At 34.3% G+C, this 26881-nt stretch overlaps 1 protein-coding gene across 5 annotated transcripts in view; it reads left to right on the top strand.

The window, feature by feature from the left end:
• Positions 1-26881, top strand: part of LOC101955809 (vascular endothelial growth factor receptor kdr-like) — a 291669-nt gene that overhangs the window by 127036 nt on the left and 137752 nt on the right. For 4 of the 5 annotated variants that reach the window (XM_078034616.1, XM_078034613.1, XM_078034614.1 and 1 more), the window contains 7 exons: positions 249-369; positions 3771-3879; positions 19316-19609; positions 20101-20247; positions 20446-20571; positions 22350-22456; positions 25868-25987. In XM_078034616.1, coding sequence (XP_077890742.1) covers positions 249-369; positions 3771-3879; positions 19316-19609; positions 20101-20247; positions 20446-20571; positions 22350-22456; positions 25868-25987 — 1024 coding nt within the window. The remainder of the gene's footprint in view (positions 1-248; positions 370-3770; positions 3880-19315; positions 19610-20100; positions 20248-20445; positions 20572-22349; positions 22457-25867; positions 25988-26881) is intronic. The other variant, XM_078034615.1, reaches the window with a different exon arrangement.

Below are 26881 nucleotides of genomic sequence, written 5' to 3'. Positions count from 1 at the left end.
GCATTGGATATTTAGTTTACAACATATAAATCTTAAACAATATATTAAAAAATAGCACCAAATCATTGATTTATTTGCATTTAACCTAGATGAGATTCAAATTATTTTATTCAATAATAAAGGAGACTTGTGAGGATTCTCTGGTAAAAGTCCTTCCCTGATTAATACAATGTACTCTCTGAAGTGCTTGATATATCTTGTAACCTTTGTGGTGAAAAGACTGAAAATGCCATCTCTTTCTTTATCAGTTGTAGGGAACGGGGCAAACGTATATATCTTTCCAAAGAGACTTTGAAAAGTGACCTCCCTTTGAGCAACAGGATCCTTTCCATTGAGGAAATGGTATTGACACATGGAGAAAAGACCAAGGTAGGTAGATGATTGAAAGTTACTGTGGTAGAAGTGATCTTAAAACCTCAATAAAGTAAGTCTATTCTTCAGGCACTGATATTAATTTCCAGAAATGCCTAGGGGCTAGGGCATGGTTGAAAATTATACTGATTATAAATAAAGCTTAGAGCTTATAAAAATAAATATTGTTATTATAATTAGGATGTAGCTTTCTTTCTTATAAAGCTTCTCTTTAGTCAGCTCCTTCTATGTCCCAAGGTCATGAAAGTAGTAAAAATGTGCTTGAAATAAAGAGTTTTCTGATAGCCCTTACTCATCTTGGTTTCTGGAGTTTCAGGTTGAATTGTGTTAAGGGGACTGTGGAAGGGTTTTAATGGTCCTAAGGATCAAATATATAACAGCACTCACAGCCAGTTAACCTTGGTGCTGTGAGATCTTTGTTTAATCCAATGAGAGAGGTGAAAGATAAAGCATGATGGAAGATGGGAAAAAAACCATAAATTGCAATATTGATGAATCTGCCAAGGATGGCAATGCTGTATGATGGAAAATTCATCAGATTGGGACCTAGAAGATTTGTGTTGGAATCTTGGTTCCATCAGTTACTCATTAACTGTGTAAATTTAAGCAATTCACTTATCTCTCTGGATCTTAGTTTCAAAATCAGTAAAATGTATGTATGTATTCATTCATTCATTCATCAAACAGTTACTATACCTGGGATGATGATAAATATAAAGCAGACATCTCTTCCATTTTCATGGAGCTTATTGTGTATTATGGGATGTGGATAAAAATGGTGGGTCAATATTTTAAAAATACAAGTTATTAAAAATTTTATGAAGAAAAATCGAGCATAATAGAGAGTAGAACCTACTTTGGTTAAAAATAGCTATTTTGACAAAGAAAGACTTTATGAAGAAGAAACATTTAATTTCATACTTAAAAGATAAGGAGACATTCATGTAACAAAGTATGCTCTGGGCGAGGCTAGTTCTGTTCAATAGAAATATAATGTGGGCTACAAATAAATTCTGAATTTTCTGGTAGCTACATTATGCAAAATAATAATAAACAGATGAAATTAATTTTGATGATATATTTACCCAGTATATCTAAAATATTATTTCATTTAAAAACAGCATAAAATATTCATGAGGTATTTTTCAATATTTTTTTCATACTAAGTCTTTGAAATCCTTGTGTATATTCTATATTTAAAGAACATATCAATTTGGAGTAGCAACATTTTAAGTACTCAGCACTTGTGACTTTTCACCACCATATTGTACAGTTTATGTCTAGCCATTTTTTTAAGGCCTTGAGGCCATAAAGACTTTTGTACATTTGAGTAACATTTAAAAAAATCCAGTGTGGCTAAAACATGAAAAGTAAAGGAGACAGTAAAAATAATTGAAGTCTGAGAACAAACATGGACTTGATAATATAAGGCCTTGAAGGAATAGTAAATATTTTATACTTCATCCTTAGCACATAGGGAGACTGTCTAGAGATTTTGAGAAACATGGCTCGATGAATTTTTAATGAGCTTACTCTGATGTGTTATTTGCTTGGAAGCTCTATTTTCTTTGAAGGAGGCAAGAGAGGATGCAGAAATCAGAAGTCTTTTTTATGGTCTTGGTAAGAGTGACAACTGTTGATACTAGGATTGTTGTAGCATAGACAGAAATAAGAAGATTTTTGATGTTTTGAAGTTTTTTGTTGATTGGTGAGCTGTGAAGATAGGGGAGGGAAATAAAAAAAATATCAAGTATTCCTATATTTTTGTCATGCCAGTTGGTTGCTTCCAGTGACTGATATGGGAAAGAGTAAGGGAACAGCATATTTTCATTAATGGGAGGTTGAATCAAGGGCTCGGTTTTAGATGTGTTGGTCTTATCTAAGAAATTATGTCAAGAAGGAAATTGTAAATGTCAGGAGCTCTGATAATAGTAAGACTGGATATATGAAATGTGAAGTCTTGTTTTATTGAAGATTTTAATGGTGAGCTAAGGAAAGTCTATGGAAGCCAGGTCTGAGTTCTGGGTCCTTCATCATGTATAAGTCAAACTAATAGGGAGGATCCATGAAAGCAGATAGAAGAATGGTCAATGATGCAGCAAGTAAATTAGGGAAATGGTTTCCTAGAACCAAAGAGAGAGAATTGTGTCATGAAGGGAATGACTGATTCTATTGAATGCAATTAAGTGCTCAAGTAAGATGAAGACAGACAAATGTCCACTGGGCTTCACAAAGTTATATCAATATTTTAATCTCTTTTGATACGTCTTCTTTCTAGACATTTCTTTAATCCTTTGGAGATCATGTTACCTTACTTTTACATGCTTCATGTGTTTCTAATTAATATTTGTTCATATGCCAGATCAGTTCTCTCTACCAGTTTTATAGGGTGGCTTTTTATTGACTATGTATCCTGGATGTCAGTTGGATAGGCTCTACTGACTTTGGTTGCAGTTTGGAACTTTAGTGTAGAATCCGTGTATCTTTTCCTGCTGTAATCTATATTGGTAAATGTCTGGGAATGTCTCGATATCTCAAACTTCAGGGGTTGTGGGATTGAACTGATGGCTGTGAGGAAGCTCTCTAATTCAATGTGATTTTCCTGTCCATATCTGGTTTTTGTCCTATAGAGTTGTTTAGGATAGAAATAAAATAAAAAGAGAGTATATGTAAAATACTTACCATTGTCTCCAGCACATTGTAAAATGTTTTATTAAAATGTTAGTTGTTGTTTTTTTGAAACTTAATGTACTTTGTTGCAATATTGTTAATGCCTGTATGGTATTCTTGTGAATGACTCTATAAGTTGTTTTGATTTCCTCTTGAAATTGGATATTATTCTATTTCTAATCCCTTCCTAAGAGATCCATACTCAAAGAAGACCTTGACTAGAATGTTTGTCAAATGTATTAGTGAATAAATAAATATATACCACTTCCTATATAGCCTCATGCATCAGTCAGGATAGCTTAGGTTGTACGATGATAGTAAATGCCTCCAAAATCTGGTTTAAAATTATAAATATTTATATCTGCAGGAAGGCTTTTTTAAAAATTTCAACTCTTTAGGGATACAGGCTGACACATTACATTTTTATTTTAACCCTATAGGGATACAGGTTGCTCAAATATTGATAATCATCATGCCAGAAGCCAAAAGTTATGGAGGGTTTTGCAATACAAAATAAATGCTCCAGTTTAGAAGAGACACACAGCATTACCACTTTCAAATCATTGGCCAGAATAAGTCACACAGCCTCATTTAATTACGAAGGAGCCAGAATGGGAATTCTTACTATTTTTCTGGAAGGGAAAAGAGTCAGAAATATTTAGTGATGAGCGCTAATTGCTACCTTATCTTATAACTGTGATTAATGAATTTCTTTTTCTCTCTTTAAGACCCTGAGCTCACTGACCATACTGACCAGCAATATTTCTGGTATATATTACTGCATAGCTGTAAACAAGGTTGGCATTGATGAGAGAAGCATACAGTTCTTTGTCTCAGGTAAACTTTCAACTTGATAAGATAAAGCTGTCCTCTGTGATTTGATTCGATGTGGCAGGGAAATGTGACTATCATGGTTAGCTCAAATACACACCAGACAAGATGCCTGATAATATATCATTGAAAATTCATTGTTTAGGATTAAAGTATAATCCTGCTGAAATGAAAATACACTGGGGGAAGGCAAGTAGATGTTACCTTACTTTTACATGCTTCTTGTGTCCCTAAATTAATATTTGTTCATCTACCAGATAAGTTCTCTCTATCAGTTTTATAGGGTGGCTTTTTCCTGACTATGTATCCTGTATGTCAGTTGGATAGGCTCTACTGACTTTGGTTGCATAGAAAAGCATGTAAAAGTAAGGTAACATCTACTTAAGTTCTATGCCATTTTAAGAATCAAAAATTAATGGCATAGAACTTACGTAGATTATTGTTTATTGAAAATTTATTTGTAATTTTCTTCAGTGTCTTAATCAATTATTCTTTAAAACTGAAAGCATTATAGTTAATTATAAATCATTTAAATATTTGACACACAGTTGAATAATTTCTTAGGCCATTTACTTAGCTATTCATTTAGAGAAGTTGAACATAGATTTTAGAATCAGATGGGTCAGCCTATTTTTAAGCTTTGTCTCTTATTTTTCTGAGGAATTGTATGATGTTGAGCAAGTCACTTCAGCTCCTTAATCTTGTTTTCTCATCCACAAAGTGAGAGTGATTGCACCCATTCTAGAGAGTTAATGCAGGAGGAATGATGATTAGTGAGATAATATCTATTAAAGAATCTATCATATAGTAGCTCCTAAACAGATGCTCATTATTATGCACATAATCTCTAACAGTGAGCAATAATGAGAATATATATATAGTCTGTGTAGCACAGTGGTTGGCATAGAATCATGTTGGAAGATCAGTATGTATTTTTCTCTATGTGTTATACTCCTGTCTTATTTTGTTCCTATGGGCTAATGAAAAGGCATATGATAGAATTTAGAAAAGAAGGAAAAATGTGAGCAGGTCAGGTATGAGGACTACAAGAAAGCCTTATCATACCAAGATGGAAGTAAGGTGGCTGGCTAGGAGAGCAAATTCTGAAGTGAACTTTAGAGAACTTAATAATTCTTACCACTAGTTAGTGATATATAATGAGAATCACAATTGTGTTTATCATTTGAATAATGAAAGAATTATGTGAAACTTCAAGGATGAAGAGTAGAAAGCAAATGGAACAAACATGCTGTCTGGAATGTTGATGAAAATCTTTACTTTTTAAAGTCAACTTTACTTCAAATTATCTTTCCTGGCACTGGGCTGAAGCCTCACATCAAAAAGCAGGGTTTCCATATCTAACTAACATTGATACATCAGATGTGAAGAATTGCTATGACTAAAAAGGTTTATTCAGATGAGAGCTTGAACAAAAGCTATAGGGAGGAGTTGGAGAATGAAACAATGAATAATTTACTGGCATAGGAGTTGGAGAATGAAACAATGAATAATTTACTGGCTACTGCAGATAGCTTCTGGGAACTCAGTGGCTCACACCATCCCCAAAACAAGGGCTTCTGAAGGCATTCTGGAAACATCAGATCAGTGAAACTGTCCTGCATACCATGGTGACTGGTAGAGTATAACAACAACAACAACAACAATAGCGGCAGCTAAAATTCACTAGGCACTTACACTGTGCCATGTACTCTAATATGTGATTTACATGGTTTAACAAAAGTAATTCTCACCACAATTCTATTAAGCAGACACAATTATCCCCATTTTATAGGTGAAATTTCTGAAGTACAAATGCAATATAGCTAGAATGGAGTGAAGCTAGACATAATAGCTTTTGACAGTATGTACACAAACACTGAATAACAACCATACCATATAGAGAAATTTGGTATGGCCTGCATAGGAATCTTCTTTTATCACCAGCAGTATGAGAAAGAGTGCCTTGATGAATGAGAGCATAAGTCTTATGGGATTGTCATCTGTCCAAAAGAGTCAAATTTCTTTTGACACATTTTCTCTCTGATGACCAATGCTGTAACAACTCTGAGTGGTTCTTTTCCTCTCTTAATACCCATAGCCAAAGATAGAAAAGCATACATTTCTTGGGTCCTTTGTATCTTGGCTAGGTCAAAGCTGAACTGTTCAATATTATTTTATTGAACAATTATTGCACATAATTGTATGATAAGGTTTCATGCCTTATGCTTTATCATGAGATAGGCATAGAAAGGAATTTTTAGCATACCTGAGTGTAGAACTTATTGCTGTGAAAGGTGTAAGGCCAGAGTGCCAAGTGTGGGGACTGCCAAAAACAATTCACTTTTTTTTTCAAACTCCACTAACCATGCAGCCAATACATTGAATTTAGCAGTAATTTCATTCAACCCTTCCCTCAATTTTCTTTTCAATGAAAACCGATGATGATTCTTAGTAATTTCTCAAGAACTCTTGCCAAGACTTAGAGATTGTTATGCTTATCTTTATTTTTTTTCTGAACTGTTTCTAGAAAAAGGCTGAAAGATTTTGTTTATGCATCAGACATCTTTCTTTTTGTGAGGATATACAAACATATTTTTATTCTTTTTATTAACTAATAATTCTATGTAAATGGAGTTCACTGTGGAATTTTCAAACATGCTTGTGATGTGCACTAATCAAATCCAACCACTCTTTTTCACCAATCCCCTAAATATACCCTTCCAAGTCCCTAGTAATAAATATCCTACTTTCAGGTTAACTTATTTTTAGTTCACACATATTAAGTAGACCATGCTGTACTTGTCTGTATACACCTTATTTTACTTAACAAAATGTCCAGTTTCATCTATTTTGCTGAAATAACAGGATTTCATTCTCTGTGGTTGTGTCTATATACAAAATGTATATGTATCCATTTTTCTGTTCATAGACCCCTAGGCTAATTCCATATCTTAGTTATGGTGAATAATGCCAGAATAATAAACAAGACCATTCAAATATCTCCTTGGTATGTTGATTTCATTTCCTTTGGATATGTACCCAGAAGTGGCATAGCTGCATTATATGGTAGATCTGTGGGGTTTTTGTGGTTTTTGAGGAACATCTATACTGTTATCTATAAAGGCTGTACTAACTTAAATTTCCACCAGTAGTACATAAGAGTTAATTTTTTCCTGAACATTCTTGCCTTTTGACTTTCCTGTGCCTGGATATTATTATCCTTATCTGGGTTTGAGAAATTTTCTGTTGATATTCTCAAGTCCTACTTGAACATCAATGAATGAAATATTTTCTCTTCTCTTTTAATGTTACCATAATATACCCATAATATTTCCCCATTCCTTTTAATTCTTTTGTCCTTTTACTCCTCTATTTTCAAATTGCCTGCCTTTGAGCTAATTCTTCTGTTTGATCTGTTCTGCTATTGATGCCTTCAACCCATGTTTTAATTTTGTTTGGTATAATTTTTTTTTGGTACCATAGATTGAACTCAGGGGCACTCTACCACTGAGCCACATCCCCAGCCCTTTTTGTATTTTATTTAGAGACAGGGTATCACTGAGTTGCTTAGTGCATTTCTTTTGCTGAGGCAGGCTTTGAATTTGCAATCCTCCTGCCTTAGCCTCCCGAGCCGCTGGGATTACAGGTGTACACCACTGTGCCTTGCATTTATTTGGTATACTTTTAAACTTAACAATTTGTTTGATTTTTAAAAAATTACTTCAAATTGTCTGTTAAGTTTCTCTTTTAGAGTATTGAGTCATTTTTTCTAAGTCTATTCTAGAAATTTGTTGAATTTCCTTTGAACAGCTATTTTCAATTCTCCTTTTGAGAGTTTGCAAGTATTGGGTTTTGTATCATTAGTTTTTGATGCCTTATTTTGTTAGTAGGTGAAGATGTTGATTCATATTGGCATACTACATCATCTGCATATTGAAGGATTAAGTATTTATTTTAGCACTTATAATTTGACCTTTAACATTTTTATTGTTGAATTATATATAATATTGAGATTCATTGTGATGTATGCATACATTCACATAACACAATTTAGCCAATTTCCTTCTACAGTATTGCCTCTTCCTTTCACTTCCCCTCTTCTCCCCTCCTCAGTCCCTTTCCTTTATCTTACTGGTTTCCATTCCATTTTCATGAGTCATTTAAAAAAAATTTGTGTCTCTAGCTTCCACATATGAAAGAAAATATGATTCTGGAGTTTTTGATTTTTGCTTATGTCACTTAACATGATTGTCTCCATAATTTTCCTGTAAATGACATATTTGTCTTCTTAATGGCTGAGTAAAACATATATATATATATACACATGCATCAATAAAGTATGGTGACTTTCATTCTTTTGGATACTGACAAGTGATATAACTGGATGATATGATGGTCCCATTGCAGGCCTTTTGATGAACATCCATGCTTACAGTATGGGTTTTTGCTTGTCATTCCAGAAATTCTAAGAAGTCAGCCTTTTTTTTTTCCTGAATCTTATTTCAGCAACCAACCAACTGCACCCTATATCCACTATTGGTGTCCTGTCACTATTTGAACACTAGATGGAGATCAAAGCCCAGGTTTTTCTGAAATCTGCATTTGGTGTATTCAGAATGAATGAGGTTATATTTAAAATGGGTAGTCCATCCTCACAAGATTCCACCTGAATCTAGAGTAGTCCCAGAGACCTTATCCATGGTCACTGGTATGTAGTCAGGTACTATTTGATTTGCCTGGTTGTGGGCCTCACCTTAGAGTTTTCTGTACAACAAATTGGCACTTATCTACCTTTCCCTCAAAATGTTACGCTGTTTGGAGTTAATGGAAGAATTATGTGGGCTGTCCTATGGCAAGCAATGCTACAATGCTGTGTCACACTGAGAACCCATAGCCTGCTGAGACCAGTACAGTATGTGGGCAGGACCAACATCCTCAGTGATATTTGTTTCCCATTGCTGAGGTAGACTTATGGTCTAGGACCACTCCAATGAGCCATGATTGTTGCTGACTGGAAGGAAAATTCAATCAATGAGGTCTATGCATTTCTACCTGACACTGGGTCAGGTCCAGATAATAGGCTGGGAACAAGGATCATTAGGATATTCACATTGTTAAGGATCAGTCTCCTTGCACTCATTGCCAAGACACAGTCCTGTGCTCACTTTCATGGCCTAACCCTTGGTGGGAGGAGTTTACCTTCTTATTGTAGTGCCAGTGTTTAGGGGATGGGTGGTAGCAACTGTCCCTTGGCTACTCAGGTTAATGATTAGGTGGGATTTACTTGAGTCTTACTGCACAGGGATCTGCATAGTCTCTGGGTAAATGACAGGCCCATGCCATGGCTAGTGGTAATGCAGTTCAAAGTATGAGTCTTCTCCACTGGGGTCTAGGTCTCTTCCTGGTGATGAGACAGGCCTAGAGGCTCATTCTTGAGCACTGGCCTGGGTATAGGGGACTGTGGTCTCCATATTGTATTGGGTTTCACAGTGTTTGCCAGCACCGAACACCAAAGCTAAGTTCAGTGTTTATTTCTCTATCCAACTCATCAGTGGGTGGAGTCTTATTGTTGAAGGTTGGGGAAAGATGATAGAAGTTATCCCTTAGATGCCTACATAAGTAGAGTCCAAGGGCTTAGTTTGTGGATATTGACTAGTGAAATAGCTGTGGAGCTTTCCTTGGCACTAATTTCATTGTGGAAGGCCTGGTATTGGTTTTGAAGTCTAAGGCCATGGTTAATTCCATCTCCCTCTCCAAAGCAACAGATGTCTCTTCACTGAGTTGCTTGGAGTTGGGGAAGGCATGATATATATACATCTTTTCTTCCTGCCTTTTCAGTGAATATTTTTTTATTATAATTGTTATTATATGAAAATCAGGCACTGAGTTTTCTCACCTGGTCTTATTAAATCCTGTGAAAGTAATTTGGTATGGGAATAGGTTTCTATATGGGTACATAATTGCTGGAATATCTCACTTAACCACCATCTTACTTCCAATTTCTCAATTTTTCTTATTATTTCCTGTGCTTTTAGAGTCATATCCAAAGCATCTTCCATCAGACCAGTATGATATAGCATTTGCCATGTATTTTTTTCTTGTAGTTTTATAGTTTTGGGTATTGTATGTGAGTCTTTTTTTTTTCTCCATTTTGAGTCAGATTTTATAGGTGGTGAAGACACGGGATCTAGTTTCATTCTTCTACATATGGATATTTGCTTTTCCCAGCACCATTAATTGAAGAGACTATCCTTTTCCAACCTATATTCTTGATGCTTCTGTTGAAATTCAGTTGGCTATGAAAATGTGGAGTTATTTTGGGGTTCTCTATTCTGTCCTATTGGTTGATATGTCTGTTTTTATGATATTACCATACTATTTTGTTTACTATAACAATACTATGTTTTGATGTTAGATATTGTGCTACCTCCAGTTTTGTTATTCTTGCTAAAGATTGCTTTGGCTATTTGAAGTCTTTTTTCTTTCCATGAAAATTTTAGAATGATTTTTCTATGTTTGTGAAGAACTCATTTGGATTCTATAGGGATTGCAATGAATTTGTCAATCACTTTGGTAGTATACACATTTTAACAAAATTAATTGTTCCAATCCATGAGCATGGGGTATCTTTCCATTTTTATATCCTCTTCAATTTATTTCATCAGTGATTTTTAGTTTTCATTGTAGTATTCTTTCACATCCTTGGTTAAATTTTTCCCCAAGCATTTTTTTTTTTTTGCAGCAATGATAAAAGGGATTGCTTTCTTGATTTTTCCAGCTAGTCCATTATTGATATGTATAAACACTGTTGATTTGATTTTAGTATGGTGGTTTTGTATCCTACAACTTTATTGCATTTGTTTATAAGTTTTTGTTGGGGTATATTCTTTAATAATAAAACTATGTTGCCTGAAAACAGTGATAAGTTATATGTCAGGAATACAATGCTGGTTCAGCATACACAAATGAATGTATGTGGTACAGCACATCAGCAAAATGAAGGACAAGAATATGATTGTGTCAATAGATACAGAAAACTCCATGTATGTATGATATTTCAAAATATACTCTACTGTCATGTACATCTAAACAGAACAAATAAAGATAGAGAGAATCCAATAAATAAAATTGAAGGCGAAAAATGGGACAGACATTACAACAGATACCAAGAGATCAAGAAATCATTGGGGAATATAAAAAAATTAAAAATCTTCCATCACTTTGTGATTAAAAACTCTTAACATATCAGGCATAGAAAGAACACACCTGAACAACTAAGGCCATGAATGACAGTCTCATAGCTAATATCATAATGAACGGTAAAAAGTTGTAAGCTTGTTCCCTTTTCTAACACTTTTATTCAGCATAATATTGATATCCTTGTCACAGAAATTAGGAAAACAATGAAATAAAGGGTTATCCAAATTGGAAAGGAAAGGTTTTTTTTTATATCTCAAGACTAGACACATGAAAATGTATGTCAGGAATTATATAATACATCCTGGTATGAAAGAAGGCTATGCACATTCCTGAGAACTTATGATCTTTTGTAGCCTGACTATGAAATTTCCAGTAACCATAGCTATATTAAATTCATCCTCCAGTAGTCTGTATTCATTTCCCCATCAATATGGTATTTTGAACTGCTTTACAGAAAAGGTAGTAATTACTCATAGCATCTTAACACATCATTCAGTGGTTAATGAGTGTTCCATGTTAGCCAAGATGGTATTACTAAAGTCAAGCAATGAAGATGAGCTACTTAATGAGACAGATGGACAGTCATAGACAAGTTTTAGGAGTATTTATAAGAATATAAAGTCATGGTATGAGAGTTTCCTAAATTTGTGAAGTACAACCAATTAATATTTTTGCCATTCTGTTCTTCATAAGATATACTCAAGCCTCTTACAATCTAATTGATGATAGACAAAAGATAAATATGCAACATATACATCAAGCCACAATTTGTATAATGTCAGATGATATTATCATAGAGAATGGAGAACATATTTTATGAAGGCATAGCCAAAAATAGCTCCACCAAAACAGACACAGAGTTATATAGATGGATGATTCAAAAAATCAGAGAATTGAGAAAAGACATTTAAAGGAAAGAGGTTGATTTGAGCAGGTGTACATGGTGGAATTAATAAATCAGTAATCATTCATTCTATAGATGTTTATTTAGCTATGACATAACAGTAAATCTGTGAAATGTTAGAAATAAAGCATTGACTATTACTTTTTTTGGTTCGTTCCCTGATAAAATTACATTCTAATGATGGAAAGAACAAACAGATAAAAAAAATCAATGAATAAACTTTCATAGTTATGTGATAGGTAAATGAGAAAGAGAATACTGAGGTGGAATGGGGAAACCCACTTTAAATTGAGTAGTCATAAAACATCTATATAAGGGTAACTTTTGTTTGTACTGAGAATCAAACCCAGGTGTAATTAACCAGTGAGCCACATCCCCATGTCTTGCTATTATTATTATTTTATTTTTAGACAGAGTCTTGCAAGTTACTGATGGTCCTTGCTAAGTTTCTGAAGCTGCTTTTGAACTTGCAAACCTTCTGCCTCAGGCTCCAGAGTTGCTGTGATTATAGGTGGGCATCACTGTGCCCAACATGACGGGGAGCTTTTAACCTAGCCGTGAAAGATTACGTATAGCAAATGTGACATATGTATGGGAAAAATGGAACAGTTGAACATGGGGGGAAATATTTGTGGAAAGCTGGAGAACTTAGTTTGTGAGGGAAAGTGAAGCTAGAGAGGGCCTCACTTTGAATACTTGAGTGAGGTATATAAATGTCATCAGAATCCAAATGGCTCAGGAGGCTGTAGCAGGAGTATTTCAAGTTCAAGGCCAATATTAGTAACTCAGTTAGGCCCTAAGAAACTTAGAGTAATAATAAACAAAGGCTGGGGATGTAGCTCAGTGGTCAAGTGCCCCCCCATGGGTCTAATCCCCAGAACAAAAACAACAAAATACCTCACCTGGAGGCAGCCCTATTGCTTGAAGGCTTTGGAGAGGGGTTTGTGATAAAAGCTGTGGTTTAGGAAGATGAATGAACTTGACAGTGGAGATCAGTTTGGAATATGGTGATAATGGAAGAGGGAAGCCTCATTAGGGAAATATTTTAATTGTCCAGACATAAGATATTGCCTTTGCAGACTGAGGAGGCTGCATAGTGGAAACTAAGAAGAAGAGTAAAATGAAAATTATTGAAAAAAATTGATAAACAACACTTGGTAACTGATGGGAGGAGGAATGTGGGAGGTGAGGAAAAGAAGCAAAGGTAATTTTGAGATTATAATCCTTTGTGATAGGCAAAAGTTATCTTTCACCAGAGAAAAAGTTCAAGGAAGTATTGGTCTGTGGGGAAAAAATATTATGTCATTTTTGGTTGCTTATCTATTTAGTTATTAAAATGTTGGCATACTAGTGGTATCTTCAGCTGAGAAATGTCCCAAAGGCAATTGGCAGTGTGGTAAATGGGAATTCTGACTTTCCATTGAGAATAAAATAACTCCAAAGTGAGAGTATGTCATGGGAACAAAGAGAAACTAGGGAAATTGGGACAGTTATCACATACCCAGCAATGATTCACACAAGCCTGACTGAGCCTTCTGCATTAACAACTTGATGCTAGTGTCCATGGCAATGAAGTTAAATTGCTAAATGAACTAGATTTGGGAACTGTTGGCTCAACTGATCAGCCATATTCAGCAATCAAGAATATAAATTTTGTGACTGATCAAGAAGTAGACTTTACCAAGGTAAGTATTGGTAGAAAGAATATTAAGCAGATCTTGGGGAGGTTGAAGTTTTGTAAATAGCCCCAAGAAGTGATGTGACAAGGAAGGTTTCTTTAATCATTATTTAGTTATCAACGCTTTGACTACAAGGTGACCTTCAGTTTCTTTTGACTCCTACACACTAGTACAATGGCTGGAAACATATAGGTCTGGATCATAATCACCAGTAGATTTCACTCAACAATTAGTGTCTCCATACTGTGGATATTTGTTTAAAATAAAATGTGTAAATCTGTGAGTGTGTATGTGCATTATATGTGAATAGCAATGCATATCTTGGGGGAAAGGGTATTGGAATGGTAATTAACTATTTATTTACAATTCATAACAAGCAAACACAAAAAAGATTAAAATTGGATTTGCATATTATCCTCCAAGACAAAACCTGGGTATTCAGAGTTTAATTTTGATGGAGCCATTCTATTTATTCCCAGATAACATCTGCAGTAAACTGGTGAGTGTTTTAGAGCTTCTGTACTACTTCTTGCCTAGGGGTAATTGTCTTTTTCTACAGATATTTTGTATTAATTAAAAAAAAAAACTCTGTCCAGTATAAATTTCAAAATAACAGCTCATCACTGAAGGGGTGGCATTAAATGCAAAAATACAAAATGAAACCAATGTACTTGGGGTATCAGTGTTGTTTTTTTCAATTATTGAGTAGTTTTTCTCATCATTGAAAAGAGGTTGATAATATTACTTGTATCAGTTTTTTAATGAGAATTAACTTGAGATCATGGCTGTACATATACATTGTAAATTGGGCAATACATATATTAACAATCTCTAATTGCAGACATTTAGAGTGTTTGGCACTCTTGTGATAATACTGGAGTAGTGAAGACACTTGTAGTCAAGGAAACTGTTCTACCTTGTCATGTCAGTCAAGAAACTTCATGTGTTATCTCTTCATAATAGGAACATTACATATAAATATCATAAAACTCTCCCATACCCACCTGGGAAGTAATTTAGTGCCGTGCCTAGTGTGTAGGCAAAGTCTTCTCTGCCATTAGCATTTAAAATGAAACTCAGATATTTTTGTTTATTCTTTTTAGTTATACATGACAGTGGAATATATTTTGACATATTTATACAAACATGGAATATATCTTATTCTAATTAGGTCCTAATCTTGTAGTTGTACACAATGTGGAGATGCATTTTGGTGCCTTTATATTTTTATATATAGTTTTTTAGTAATAGTTGGATACAATACATCTATCTATCTATCTATCTATCTATCTATCTATCTATCTATCTATCTATCTATCTATTTTACATGATGCTAAGGATAAAACCCAGTGCCTCACACATACAAGACAAGGGCTGTACTATTGAACTACAAACTCAGTTTCATTTTGGTGCATTTATATATGTACATAGGAAAGGCATATCAGATTAATTCCACTGGGTTTCCCATTCTTATCCCCCTCCTTTTCCTTCATTCCCCTTTGTCTAATAACTAAAATTCTATTCTCCAAATACTCCCTTGTTGTGTGTTAGCATCTACATATCAGAGAGACATTGGACCTTTGATTTCAGGAGACTGGCTTATTTCACTTAGCATAATAGTTTCCAGATACATCCAGGTGCCCTTCAACAGATGAATGGATAAAGAAATTCATATTTTGTATCCCTAAACATTATTGGCTTAATTTATTAGTTCTAATAATATTTTAGAAGAGTCTTTAACAATACACACACTCACACCATCTATAAGGATTAAATTTTTTAAGGATGTTACTCTTTTGAAAGTTTCATCTTAAAGAAAAATGTTATTGGTGCATAATAATTATAAAAAACAGTGTGATTTATTTTTATATATTTGTACATGAACATCACATAACTCGATCAGTTTCAGTCCCCAGTACCTCCCCTTTCCCTTCCCTTCTCATTCCCCTTGAACCTCTTCTATTTTGCTGATCTCCAATTTCTTTTACTGAAATTCCTCCTTTAGTTTTCCTTCTTTCTCTGTAGTTTCCACATATGAGGGAAAATATATAACCTTTCACAATCTGATTATTGTTTACTTCACTTAACCTGATGATGTTTAGTTTCATCCACTTCACTGCAAATGATACAATTTCATTCTTCTGAATGGCTGAGTAAAATTCCATTCTCTCTCTCTCTCTCTCTCTCTCTCTCTCTCTCTCTCTCTCTCTCTCTGTGTGTGTGTGTGTGTGTGTTTATAATATTTTCTTTATGAGTAATCTACTGACTGACACCTGGGATGTTCCTTCACTACAATATTTTGACTTTTATTCTAAGGAGTTATGGTATAATTGGGTCATATTTTATTCCTAAGCCTTCAAGAAATTTCCACACTGATTTCTATACTGGTTATACTAATGTATAATCAATCCTATTGTTCCCCCAACATTTTTGCCATATTTTTTATTATTAATGTTAGTTATGGTTGCCATTCTAAATGCAGTAAGATAAAATCTCAGTGCAATTTTGATTTACATTTCTTTGATGGCTAAATTTTTTGAATATTTTCTTGCTGTGGTTCTACACCATTTGAATTTTTTATTTAGAAGAGTCTGTTCAGTTAATTTACATATGTATTGATTGGGTTGTTTGATTTTTTTATGTTAAAGAAGCTGTCTTCTCTTCAATGTGTGCTTTTGGCCCCTTTGTGAAGAAGCAGAGGATTGTGGGTCTGTAGGTTTCTTCTATTCTGTGCCATTAGTCTATGTGTCTGTTTTTATGCAGATACTTTGCTACTTTCATTACTATGATTTTGTAGTATATTTTGAAATCAAGTACTAAGATGCCTTGAGCATTTCTCTTTGTGTTTAGGTATTTTGTGTCTTATGTTCTTCCATATGGATTTTAGAACTTTTTTTTAGTTCCATGAAAAATTTCATTATTGGTTTTGATAGGGATTATACTGTTTCTATTGATTGCTTTGGATAATATGGCTGTTTTAATGATGTTAATTTTTTCTGTAAGTGAATGTGGAAGGTCTTTTCATATTCTATTTCCTCTTCAGTTTCATTCTTAAGTATTCTGTAACTTTCATTGTAGAGATTTTTCAACTCCTCCATTAGATTGATTCCTACTTATTTGATTCTTTTTGAGGCTATTATGAACTGAATTATTTTTCTTATTTCTTTATCAGTAAATTTGTTATTGGAATGCTATTGATTTTTTATGTTGATTTTGTATTCTACTGCTTTTCTGAATTTGTTTATTAGATCTAGAAGTCTTCTGGGAGAACCATTAGAGTCTTCCAATTGTAGAATCATGTCATCTTCAAGCAGTTATAGTTTGACTTCTTCCTTTCCTATTTTGTATATCCTTTATTTCTTGCTCTTGAATATTTGCCCTAACTAAAATTTCTAGTAATATTTTGAATAGCAGTTGTGAAAGTGAAAATCCTTGTCTTGTTCTGGTAAGTTCCTCCTATCTACAGTTTCTTCACGGTAATTTTTAATCATAAATTGATATTGAAGTTTTTTGCATCTATTGTAATAATCACATGATTTCTACCCTTGATTCTATTTATGAGATATATTGATTTAAATCCAAATGATTATATTCATGATATTTTTAATTTTTTGATAAATTTGAGTTGTTAACATATTATTGAGGATTTTGAATCAATACTCATCAATTATACTTTTGGTCTATATGTTTCTTTTCTTGAAATTCCATTACCTAGTTTTGGTATCAGAATGGTACAGGCTTCACTGAATAATTTTGAACATATTTCCTCTCATTTATTTCATTGAGTAATTTGAGGAACATTGATATTAGTTATTCTTTAAAGATCTGGTAAAACTCAACTATGAATCTATATGGATTCTGGACTTTGTTGGGAAACTTTTTATTAGTACTTCAGTTTCATTGCTCATTATGAGTCTGTTTAGTTTTGTAAATCCTGTTAGTCCAATTTTTGTAGGTTTACATCTTAAGCACTTCTTAATTTCTTCTAAATTTTCCAATTGTTTTGAACATAAATTTTTAAAATGCTCCCTAGTAGTCCTCTGGATTTCAATTGTGTCTGTTATAATGCCACCATTTTAATCTCTAATTTATTAAAGTGTGTCCTCTTTCTCATTTGGTTACTTTGCCTACGGGTTTATCATCTTGTTTATTTTAATTGAATATTTTAAACAAGACCTGAAAAGCTCAGGAACAAAATCAAAGCTAGAAAATAAGGAGAACATAGGAAACTAAAACCCTCTTCACATCAAAGGAAATAATCATCAGAATGAAGGACAGAATGGAAGGAACTATTTGAAAACTATACATCTGACCATGAGTTAATATTCATAATATATAAGGAACTTAAAAAGCTCAATAGCAAAAAACTGGTCTGATATAATAATAGGTATTAGATCTAGATATTTCTAAAAAGTATACTTGAAAATATATAAGAGGTACATGAAAATAGTTCAGCATTGCAAATTAGAGAAATGCAAATCAAAATCATAGTGAGATATCACCTTACTCCAGTAAGAATAGATGTTATTAAAAACACAAAAGATTGCAAGTTTTGGTAAGGATATAGAGAAAAAGGTAAATTTGCACACTGTTGTAGGGAATATAAATTAGTACACCCACTATGAGAAATAGTGTGGAAGTTCCTCATAAAATTAGAACTGGCATGTGATCCAAAAATCCCACTCCTGTGTAGATAGATGATAGATAGATAGATACATAGATACATGATAGACAGATCCATCTGTTGATTGGTCTACAAAAGGAATGAAATCAGCATTTCAAAGTTATCTGCACTCCCATATTTATTGCAACAGTATACATACTTGCTGAAATATTGAGTCAACTTAATTATCCACTGACTGATGAATGAATGAATAGTATGTGGCAGCCTATTCAATGGACTATGGTTTAACTATAAAATAAAATCCTGTCATTTTTTTTAAGAGAGAGTGAGAGAGGAGAGAGAGTGAGAGAAAGAGAGAATTTTTAATATTTATTTTTTTAGTTTTCGGCGGACACAACATCTTTGTTGGTATGTGGTGCTGAGGATCGAACCCGGGCCGCATGCATGCCAGGCGAGCGCGTTACCGCTTGAGCCACATCTCCAGCCCAAATCCTGTCATTTTTGAAAACATGGATGAAAATGGAGATTGATATGTTATCCAAAATAAGCCAGACACACAAAGACAATTACCTCAAAATTTCACTCAGATGTGGAACCTAAATAAGTAGATCTCATAAATTGAAAGCAGGATGGTGCTTACTGAAGAAGAGAATGGAAAAATGGGGTTAGGTTAATCAATTGGGTACTAAGTCACAGTTTGATTAATGTAAAAATTTCTGGTGATTATAGATAATTTTGATATACAGTATACTTGAAAAAGCTAGAAGAAAATATTTTGCACATTTTCAACTTGAAGAATGATAGGTGTTTGAGTAAATATGTTTAACCATTTTATATGTATATGCACAATTTTCATGTTTTTAAGCATGGGTTTAAAAACTGAAACTCAGAAAGTGATGCTGAAAACTTAAATTGGTTGGGTCTTTGCTACTAGGCATTTATCAAGGGAGTATGTTTTATCTCTGCAATTTGGCAGGGAAGAGAGAATGGTGCTATTTATCAGCTTCATTTGCCTGCTTATATTCACCTATACAGATGTGGCTGATTTCATGGAGGCAGAACCTCTAGTCTCAATGATTGAAGGCTATGATGCTCGGCTCCAATGCAAGGCAGCTAAATATATCTACAATCAACTTGCTTGGTTCAGCCCCTTAGGCGAGAAGATTCCTGTTATAGACACTGAAAGCTTCAGAAGCAACTACTCCATCTCATTGACACTCGTGATCAAGAATGTGACTCAGCAGGATAAAGGGCAGTACAAGTGCAAGGCTTGGGCACAGAAAAACATCACCAACATGATGCAGCGCAACACTCAGCTCTTTATTAGAGGTAGAATTGGAGGAACCCTCTTAGAAATTGATCCAATTGTTGGGTGGGTTCTGAAGCAGTATAAGGCTTAGGATTTTATATTCCTTAGAAACTGATTCAATCAGCCTTTTCCTTCCTGAGTTCTTTTGGAGGCATTCTAAGGAAAAGATTTCATGAATTTTAGAGTCTCTGGTAAACGAGTTATGGAAAAATCTAGTGATGGAATTTTTTAGTCCTGATGCCAACACTCTTTGAAAGCCACTTCTCTTCCCTCAAGTGGCTCAAGATGGCCCTCTTAAGTGTGAGGATAAGGAATAATTTGAAAGACACAAATGCAAATCACCACACACTTTACCCAAATTTTCTTTCTATCTCTACTTCCTTTTTCTGAGTATGACAATTCTTCACCATCTAGATGTCTAGTTAAATATGTGGGATGGGATAAATATCCAATATAATATTTATGGAACCCTGCCTCAGAATCTTGGCTTTCTTTACCTTGATTTCTACAGAAAGGGTTGCCCCATTCATTATTGAGAATCTCACCAATATTGAGGTCAACCACAGTGGCAAGATTTTGCTGGATTGCAAAGTGGGTGGAATACCATGCCCTCAAATCCACTGGTTGAAAAATGGAATTCCTGTTCTCCCTGCTTCAGGTGAGTCTGTAATCTTGTTTGTTGGTTTCCAAGCCTGTAAACCCATCAAGAGGGCCTTAGTTGGTGCACTTCCATTGGGCTGTCATGAGTTGGAAATGAGACCCTTGTTGACCTAATGAGATGTGGCCTTCACATATTCTGTAGATGGGTTTAAGCACAAATAACTCACATAATAATGAAGGGACATTGTTAATGCAGGAATCTTCTTTGAGAATAACACACTAATTATTGAAAGAGCCAAAAAAGAAGATGAGGGCCTGTATCTGTGCAAAGCAACCAATGAGTTGGGAGAAGTCCACACGACAGCTCTTATCACCGTGGAGGGTAAGTTAAAAATTCCTGTGTACATTGATAATCAGTAGTGGAGTTTGGTTAAAATTTATTTATTTAAAAAATTTTTTTGAGAGAGAGAGAGAATTTTTAATATTTATTTTAGTTTTCGGCAGACACAACATCTTTGTTTGTATGTGGTGCTGAGTATCAAACCCGGACCGCACGCATGCCAGGCGAGCGGGCTACCGCTTGAGCCACATCCCCAGCCCTTGGTTGCAATTTTAAAAAGGCATTTGATTGTGGAAGCACAGTGTAGTAGGATAGTGAATATATGTATACTCTAAAATATTTTCTTTAATATGCCTGCTTTCATTGGGAGGGTATGTGAATAATATGGCATGGAAAATCTGAGTCCAGAATACCATGCTTTTTATGAAATTGATGTCATTTTTGATAAGTCATTTAGCTTTTATTGATTTCAGTTTTGTCATTTCTGAACTGAGAATAATACCAGCTGCCTTACCTTTCTCTCAAAGGTGATACACATGAAGGTGAAGATATGGCAGTGCTTTATATAATATAATTTACCAAATAATAATTCCCTTTGTTTGGTTGAAAAATATTGGGTAATATTTGGAAATGTAAACATAAAATGTTAGATTTTGAGCACATTTTATTTGTAAATAGGAGGTTCAAAGATTAAGATACTTGCCAGAGGCTATGACAAGTCTTTTGACTCCAATCTCCTATGCTACTACAATTAGTATTAAACTGTTGGGGGCAAAATTATGTTTACAAAGAAATATTATTGGTTTTAGTTGAGCATGTTGGCACCCCCAAAGCCACTACTTTCTCATTCAGCTATGTTCTACCAAAGCATAGCAGAGAAAACATATAAGCTGGTTTAATAAAATTCCTCTATCCCCCAATGCACTGAGATGGTATACAGATGCACTACAGGAAAAAGGAACCTAATAATATTGCAGATAGTTGAAATATGCTATTTGTTAGATACTGTGTTAATCATTTCTCATGATCTCATTTAGCATGCTTGATAGATCTATGTGGTATTTATTATTGCCATTTCTATTTTTCAACAAATTTTTAAAAATTTTTTTTTAGTTGTAGATGGTCACAATACCTTTATTTTATTTGTTCATTTGTTTTTATGTGCTGCTGAGGTTGGAACCCAGTGCCTCATACATGCCAGGCAAGTGCTCTACCACTGAGCCACAACCCCAGCCCTTAACAAACTTTTTATGGAAATCTGGGTCTTCTACATGCTAGGCCAAGTACTATTCTAGTGAGCTACACCCTCAGACCTTTCATTATTCTCATTTTAAGTGGTGAAAATGAGTCATAGAGAGAATAGTAACATGTCCAAATTGTACAACCAGTAAGAGGTAGAGCTAGGCTTTTAATTCAGGCAATCAGGCTATATACCACAATTATCTTATCATTGTATTAGAAAGTCAGCTAATAAGATAGAGGATAGCTATACATATCTCATGTTGGCATTCATACATAGATGTCAAAAATATATAAGCACATATTCTTATATATAAGTCTTTGACTAATTTCTTGAGACAATTTGTACAATTACCAAGGATTTGTTTCTCTAAGTCTCATAAGGTAAACCTTACAGGCTATAAAAATTTAAAAACACACACACAGATACACACACACACACACTCAAAATATGGGATCTACTGACATTAGTCCTTTGGAAATCAAACATGCTCTGTAAAAGGCAGTACATTTCTCCTGTTTTATCTCTGAATCTCTGGTGAACTATTTTTTCTTTAGTAAGTTCTTTTTCAACTCTACAGGCTCTGATGAAAAATCCAATATTGAAATCATCATTCTTGTTTGTACTGGCCTGACAGCTACCCTTTTCTGGCTTCTTCTGACCCTGATCATTCGCAAACTCAGAAAGGTAAGGAAAAGAATATATTTGGAGGCCTTGGCCTTGGGGCTTGCTCAGGTGCAATTTAGTCTTTAAGGCTATAGCTGTTATATATATATATATTTTTTCTCAAATCAGTCTCTTAAGAGATGGTAATACTAATCCAGGCAACAGAGGATATGAGAAAAGCTGTGTGCATGTGTGTGTGTGTGTGTGTGTGTGTGTGTGTGTGTGTGTGTTTTGCACTTAAATTATTGTTTTACTCAGCATTTTTTGGTGTTGTGACTAAAGGACCCAGCTAATACAACTACATAGGAAGAAAGGTTTATTTGAGAGTTCAAGGTTTCAGAGGTCCTAGTCCATAGAAGGCTGGATCCATTCCATGGAGCTTGAGATGAGGCTGAGCATCATGGTGGAAGAGTGTGATCATACTGTGATCAGTAAGGACAGAGAGAGAGAGAGAGAGAGAGAGAGAGAGAGAGAGACAGACAGACAGACAGACAGACAGACAGACAGACAGACAGACACAAAGGTATTCCATGCATTACTGCAGTATACTGACTTCTATTCTTTCTTTTTAAAAATAATTTTTTTAGTTGTCAAAGGACTTTGTTTATTTATATGCAGTGCTGAGAATTAAACTCAGTGCCTCACACATGCTTGGCAAGTGCTCTACCAGTGAATCACAACCTCAGCCCCTGACTTTTATTCTTTTGAATAAATACAGAGTGACATAAGAATGTCACATGACAGTTCCATTCCTACTTTAATGAAGAACATCCATACTAATTTCAATAATGGTTGAACCAATTTAAAACAGCATGTAAGTGTTCCTTTATCCCTCACACCCTTGCCATCATTTATTATTATTTGTGTTCTTCATGATTACCATTCTAACCAGAGATAAATCTCGGTGTATTTTTCATTTGCATTCCCCTGTTTGGAAAAAAATTTGAACATTTTTTTTTCATATAATTAGCCATTTCTAATTCTTCTTTTCAGAAATGTTTTCTTAGTCCATTTTACATTTATTAGTTGGGTTGTTTATATTTGTTAAGATTTTTGAGTTTTTATATATTCTAAAAGTTTTGTCTCTTATAAAGGCTCCCTCTTCATGCTTTTGTTTCCTTTGCTATGTGGAAGCTTTGTAATTCTATGGCATGCCATTTATTAATTCTTAGTTTTATTTTCTAAGCTTTTACTTTTTTATTAAGGAAGTTATTGCTTGTACTGATTTGTTGGAGTGTTGACCCTATGTTTCCTTCTGGCAGTTACAAAGTTCCTGGCTTAATTCCTAGGTATTTGTTTCACTTTGACCTGCCTATTGTACAGAGTAAGAGATAGGGATATAGTTTAATTCCTTTTTATATGGATATGCTGTTTTCCTAGCAACACCTGCTTAAAAGGCCATTTTTTTTCTACAACATATGTTTTAACCTTTGCCAAGGATAAAATGACTATATCTCTGTGAGTTTGTGTCTCTGTGTCTACTATTCTATTCCATTGGTCCATTTGTCTATTTTTTATGGCAATGCCAAACTGTCTTTGTTACATAGCTCTCTATATAATTTAAAAGACGATATGTGATGACTTCATCATTGCTCATTTTGCTCAGAATTGTTTTGGATATTCTGTGCCTTTTATCCTTCCTTATGAATTTCAGGACTATCTTTTAATTCTGTGAAAAATGTAATTTGTGTTTTGATGGGGTTTGTATTGAATCTGTGTATCTTCTTATAATAATAATTCTGCCTAACCTAGAACATGTTAGGTCTTTCCATTCTCTAGTGTCTTCTACTTCTTTTTTCAGTGTTTTATAATTTTCCTTGTAGGGGTCTTTGACTTTCTTAGAGAGGTTTATTCCTAGATATTTCATTACTTTGAGGCTGTTGTGAATGGTATTATTTTCTGATTTAATTTTCATCAGATGTATTATCATATCTAGAAAAACTACTGATTTTGTATTTTACACTGGTGAATATCATCTCTAGAAGTCTTTGTGTGTGTGTGTGTGTGTGTCTGTCTGTCTGTCTGTCTGTCTGCCTTCATAGTATAGGATAATATCATTTGCAAACAGGGATAATTTAACCTTTTTAGGCACTAGGGATTGAACTCAGGGGTGTTTAACCACTGAGGAACATCCCCAGTCATTTTCATTTTTGAGACAGGATCTCACTAAGCTGCTTAGAGCCTCACTAAGTTGCAGAGGCTGGCTTTGAACTTAAGATCCTCCTATCTCAGCCTCTTGAGTTGCTTGGGTATGGGTGTGTACCACTGTGCCAAACTTGAAGGACTACATTGAATAGGAATGGTAAGAGTAGATATCCTTGCCTTGCACCTGATTTCAGAGGAAATGTTTTCAGGTTTTTCTCATTCAATAAGATGTTTGCTTTGGTTTTGTCACATATAACCTTTTTGATATTGAAGTAAGTTTTTTATTGCTAGTTTTCTTATATTTAACATGAGTGGGTGCTGTTATTTGTTGAAGACTTTATTTGAAACTCTTGAGATTATCATGTGATTTTTGTCCTTCATTCTATTTATGCTATAAATTACAATTACTGATTTATATATATGGAAACTTCATTGCATTCCTGGAATGAAATCAGCTTGTTCATAATGCACAACCTTGCTAATTTATATTTGAATACAAATTGCTAATAATTTATTAAGAATTTCTGCATACATGTTCATCAGGGATATTGGTCTGTACTTTTCCTTGAAGTGTCTTTATCTGGTTTTGGTGTCAATGTAATACTGACATATTAGAATGAGTGTGGGATTGTCTCCTCTTTCTATTTCCTGGAATACCTTGACTAGTATTGACATTAAATCTTCAAAGATCAGGTAAATTTCAGCTGAGAATCCCTCTGGTTCTGAGATTTTCTTTTTTTCTTTTTTTTGGTGGTGGTGGGGGTTATTACAGCTTCAATTTCATTGCTTGTTACTATCCTACTTATGTTTTCTATAGTTTGATTCAATTGTGGTAGGTACGTCTGTAGTGATATCTCCTTTTTCATCTCTAATTTCATTAATTTGGGGCTTCTATCTCTTTTGGCCATTTTGACTAAGGTTTTATCAATCTTTTTTGATATTTTCAGGAACCTATTCTTTGTTTCAGTGATCCTTTGCATTTTTTTTTCTATTTCATTTGATCCTAATCTAATTCATTTATTTAGCTATACCACTTTTGCAATTGTTTTGTTCATGTTTTTCTCAAACATTGAGATGCATTATTAAGTTATTTATCTGGGATGTTTCTAAGTTTTTAAAAATATATATATTCATAGCTACTAAATATTCCTTTTAATACTGACTTTCTCTTATCTAAGAGTGTCTGGTAGGTTGTATCTCTTCGTATCTCTTTTCTTTACTTTTAAAAAATATTTCTTAGTTGCCAATGAATTTTTTTTTTTACTTTATTTATATGTGGTGCTCAAGATCAGACACAGGGCCTCACACATTCCAGGCAAGTGCTCTACCACTGAGCCACAACCCCAGCCCTATCCTAGGATTATTAAAATTTCTCCATTCATTTCAAGTTTTGTTCCTTCATCACTTGTAAGTATACTGTTCAATCTCCATGTGTTGTGAATTTTCTATTATTTTTCTCCTGGTTGATTTCCAATTTCGTAATATTATGAATGGGTGATAAGATGCAAAGGAGTAAATACATTTTATTTGCTAAGACTTGCTTCATGACCCAAAATATGCTCATGGAGAAGGTTCCATGAGCAACTGCTAAGAAAGTTAATCCAGTTGTTATTAAATGAAAACTTCTATAAATGTCTATCCTGGTCTTAGAAACTGAACACATCTTGCTTATCATTTTCCTAATTAAGTGCTTTATCTTGTACTCAAAATATGTATTCTTACTTTTATACAGAAGGAAAGTAGGCCATGATTCTCTAAAATATACAACCTGTGTATGAAACTACATATGCACGCCAAAATAGTCCCAGAATTTGGTGTCAATCACCCATTAGTCAAACCACCCCCCCTCATCACAATCTGATATCATCTAACAGTCCCTGGGGCAGTAGTTCCCCAGAGAAAGAGTTAAAGCTGTTATTTCTGTTTACATTAGGGTGAAAGCAGTATGCAGATTTCTTAGAAAATTTGGAATGGGTGGGGCATGGTGGTGCATGCCTGTAATTCCAGTGGCTTGGGAGGCTGAGGCAGGAGGATCCCGAGTCCAACGCCAGCCTCAGAAAAAAGTGAAGTGTTAAGCAACTCAATGAGACCTTGTCTCTAATAAATAAAATACAGAGTAGGGCTGGGGATGTGGCTCAGTATTTGATTTCCCCTGAGTTCAATCCCTGGTACCCCCCCCCCAAAAAAAAAAGACTTGGAATGGAACCACAATTTGACCCAGTTGTCCCACTCCTTTGCTGATACCTAGAAGACATAAAATCAGAAAATTACACTAGGTGCCCTTCAAAAGATGAATGGATA

Source organism: Ictidomys tridecemlineatus, chromosome X (genome assembly GCF_052094955.1).
Source record: "Ictidomys tridecemlineatus isolate mIctTri1 chromosome X, mIctTri1.hap1, whole genome shotgun sequence".
NCBI classification, from domain to species: domain Eukaryota; kingdom Metazoa; phylum Chordata; class Mammalia; order Rodentia; family Sciuridae; genus Ictidomys; species Ictidomys tridecemlineatus.
The sequence above is the reverse complement of the archived record's forward strand: the minus strand, read 5'-3'. Positions and strand labels throughout refer to the sequence as shown.